Source organism: Helianthus annuus, unplaced genomic scaffold, assembly GCF_002127325.2.
Source record: "Helianthus annuus cultivar XRQ/B unplaced genomic scaffold, HanXRQr2.0-SUNRISE HanXRQChr00c001, whole genome shotgun sequence".
NCBI lineage: Eukaryota > Viridiplantae > Streptophyta > Magnoliopsida > Asterales > Asteraceae > Helianthus > Helianthus annuus.
In genome coordinates, this window is record NW_023395517.1 from 365355 (window position 1) to 367723 (window position 2369).

The 2369-nt window shown below is 36.4% G+C and overlaps 1 protein-coding gene across 1 annotated transcript; it reads right to left on the reverse strand.

Annotated features, from left to right (window-relative positions):
* LOC110888997 (uncharacterized mitochondrial protein AtMg00810-like) lies at positions 1-1880 on the reverse strand. The gene is made up of 4 exons (XM_022136489.1): positions 1829-1880; positions 1563-1751; positions 847-1460; positions 1-84 (listed from the first exon to the last, which is right to left on the reverse strand). Exons 1-4 carry the CDS (start codon positions 1878-1880, stop codon positions 1-3), a joined length of 939 nt encoding a protein of 312 aa, XP_021992181.1.
* Between the last annotated feature and the right edge of the window lie 489 nt (positions 1881-2369).

Below are 2369 nucleotides of genomic sequence, written 5' to 3' on the forward strand. Positions count from 1 at the left end.
CTAATGAAACGCCGTCGTGAAGCACTGAAGCTCCTCCCCTGAACGTGCAAAATCGGCTTGAAATGACCTTCGTAGCTCATCATCCTGTCATCAGTGAAAAACAGTTTGACGGAATCAGGAACGTGAAATAAAGAAGAGAAAACTTCCAGTTGGTGAACCCTAACCAAATTCTCTTCCGCCATTCTGTTGTTTACTCTGCTAGTTGATTTTGTCATTAAAAAACCAGCAACAACCCAACTCCACTTTCTGCAAATTTCAACAATTTGAACAATACCTTGGAGATTTTTAAGGATAATGTTAAGAACACGATATCACAATAGAACTGATGTTATAAGATTGCAGTCGGCAAAGATTGCCGTGATAAATAATCAAAACTGCACAAATTGCTGATATGGTTACAAAGTTTAGAATATGCAGAAGTATAAAGAATTCTGCTGTAAACAAAGAACAAGGAACAGTCTCTCAGCTCTCGAACAAAAGGGATGAAACCCTACACTTCAGCCGGATGACGAACCAGAAAGATTGCAGCGATGGATGGGGTTGACCAATATTGTCGATGTAATGATAGCTGCTGTTATCGTTGTTTTTTGTGTGTGTCTCCCCAAGGCCAGCGCCTTCTTTATTTAAAGGAAAAAGGGTTGTAGCCCTACACGAATAGAAGAGGCCCAAAGACAGCCCAACAAGACCATAAGCAGCAGCAGCAGCAACGGATAGATGAAATACAAAAGGAAAAGGTTAAAACAAATGGAAACATATTGAATTGGTAATATAGACCAAATATATAATTCAACACCCCCCCTCAATTCAATATGCGAAACAGTTAAATAAACCAAGTTTTTCACAAACCTTATCATGAGCTTGAACATGCAACCCTTTCGTAAAGCCATCTGCAGTTTGATCTTCAGACGAGACACCAACGGTCTTAATGACACCTTTGGAAATTTTTTCTCTTAAAAAGAAGAGATCAATTTCAAAATGTTTTGTTCGATCGTGAAAAACAGGATTAGCAGCTATTGAAATAGCTGCTGTATTGTCACAAAAAAGCGAAACAGGTAGTTTAACATCAATTTTAAGTTCATTTAAAATGTTAAGAAGCCAAATGATTTCACATGTCGCAGCACACATGGCACGATATTCTGCCTCAGCAGAAGATCTAGAAATGGTAGACTGTTTTTTGCTTTTCCATGAAATAAGAGAGTTTCCTAAGAATATACAGAAACCAGTGATAGATTTCCTAGAGTTAACACATTTGCCCCAGTCAGAATCAACAAAGGCTTTAAGATCTAAGGAATCCCCTTTCTTAAACAGTATGCCTTTCCCGGGAGAACCCTTGAGATATCTTAAAAGCCTTAAAGCGATTTTGAAATGGGCATTGGTGGGACTGTGCATATATTGACTTAGATATTGAACTGAATAGGCAATATCAGGTCTAGTATGAGAAAGATATATTAGTTTTCCCACTAATTTTTGATAAACAGATATGTCAGGTAAAGTTTGATTATTTTTTTCACACAAGTGGGTTAAAATATGATTAGGCTCAATTGGAGTGTTAACTGGTTTACATCCAGTCAGACCAAATTCAGCAAGCAAGTCAAGACAATATTTCCTTTGTGATAAACATAAGCCATCTTTGGTTTTTAAAACCTCAATCCCAAGGAAATACTTTAACATTCCCAAATCCTTAATCAAAAACTTAAATTTAAGAAGGGATTTAATTCTAGAAATCTCATACGAACAGCTACTAGTTATGACTATATCATCCACATAAACAAGTAACACAATGAACACAAATTTACTTTTTTGACAAACATGGAGTGGTCGCACTTACTTTGCTCAAACCCAAGTTCAAGCAAGACATCAACAAGCTTCTCATTCCACATCCGAGGAGCTTGTTTAAGACCATAAAGGGACTATTTTAGCTTACAAACTTTATTAACATGGTTGGGATTATAACCATCAGGAAGGGTCATATAGACTTCTTCATTTAAATTACCATATAAAAAGGCATTATTCGCGTCAAGTTGATGTACATCCCAACCATTGTTAATAGCAATAGTTAGAACACATCTAACAGTAACCATTTTCACAACTGGTGAAAAGGTTTCAAAAAAATCTATACCCTCCTTTTGACTAAAACCTTTGGCAACAAGTCTAGCCTTGTACCTTTCTATTTCGCCTGAGGCTTTATATTTGATTTTGTAAATCCATTTACATCCTATAGCTTTCCTATTAGGAGGCAAATCGACTATTTCCCAAGTATCATTCATGTGTAAGGCTTCTAATTCATCATTCATGGCACTAACCCAATTGTTATCAGATTTAGCTTCAAAATAGTTTTTTGGTTCACAACTCTTATTAAGCATAGAGGC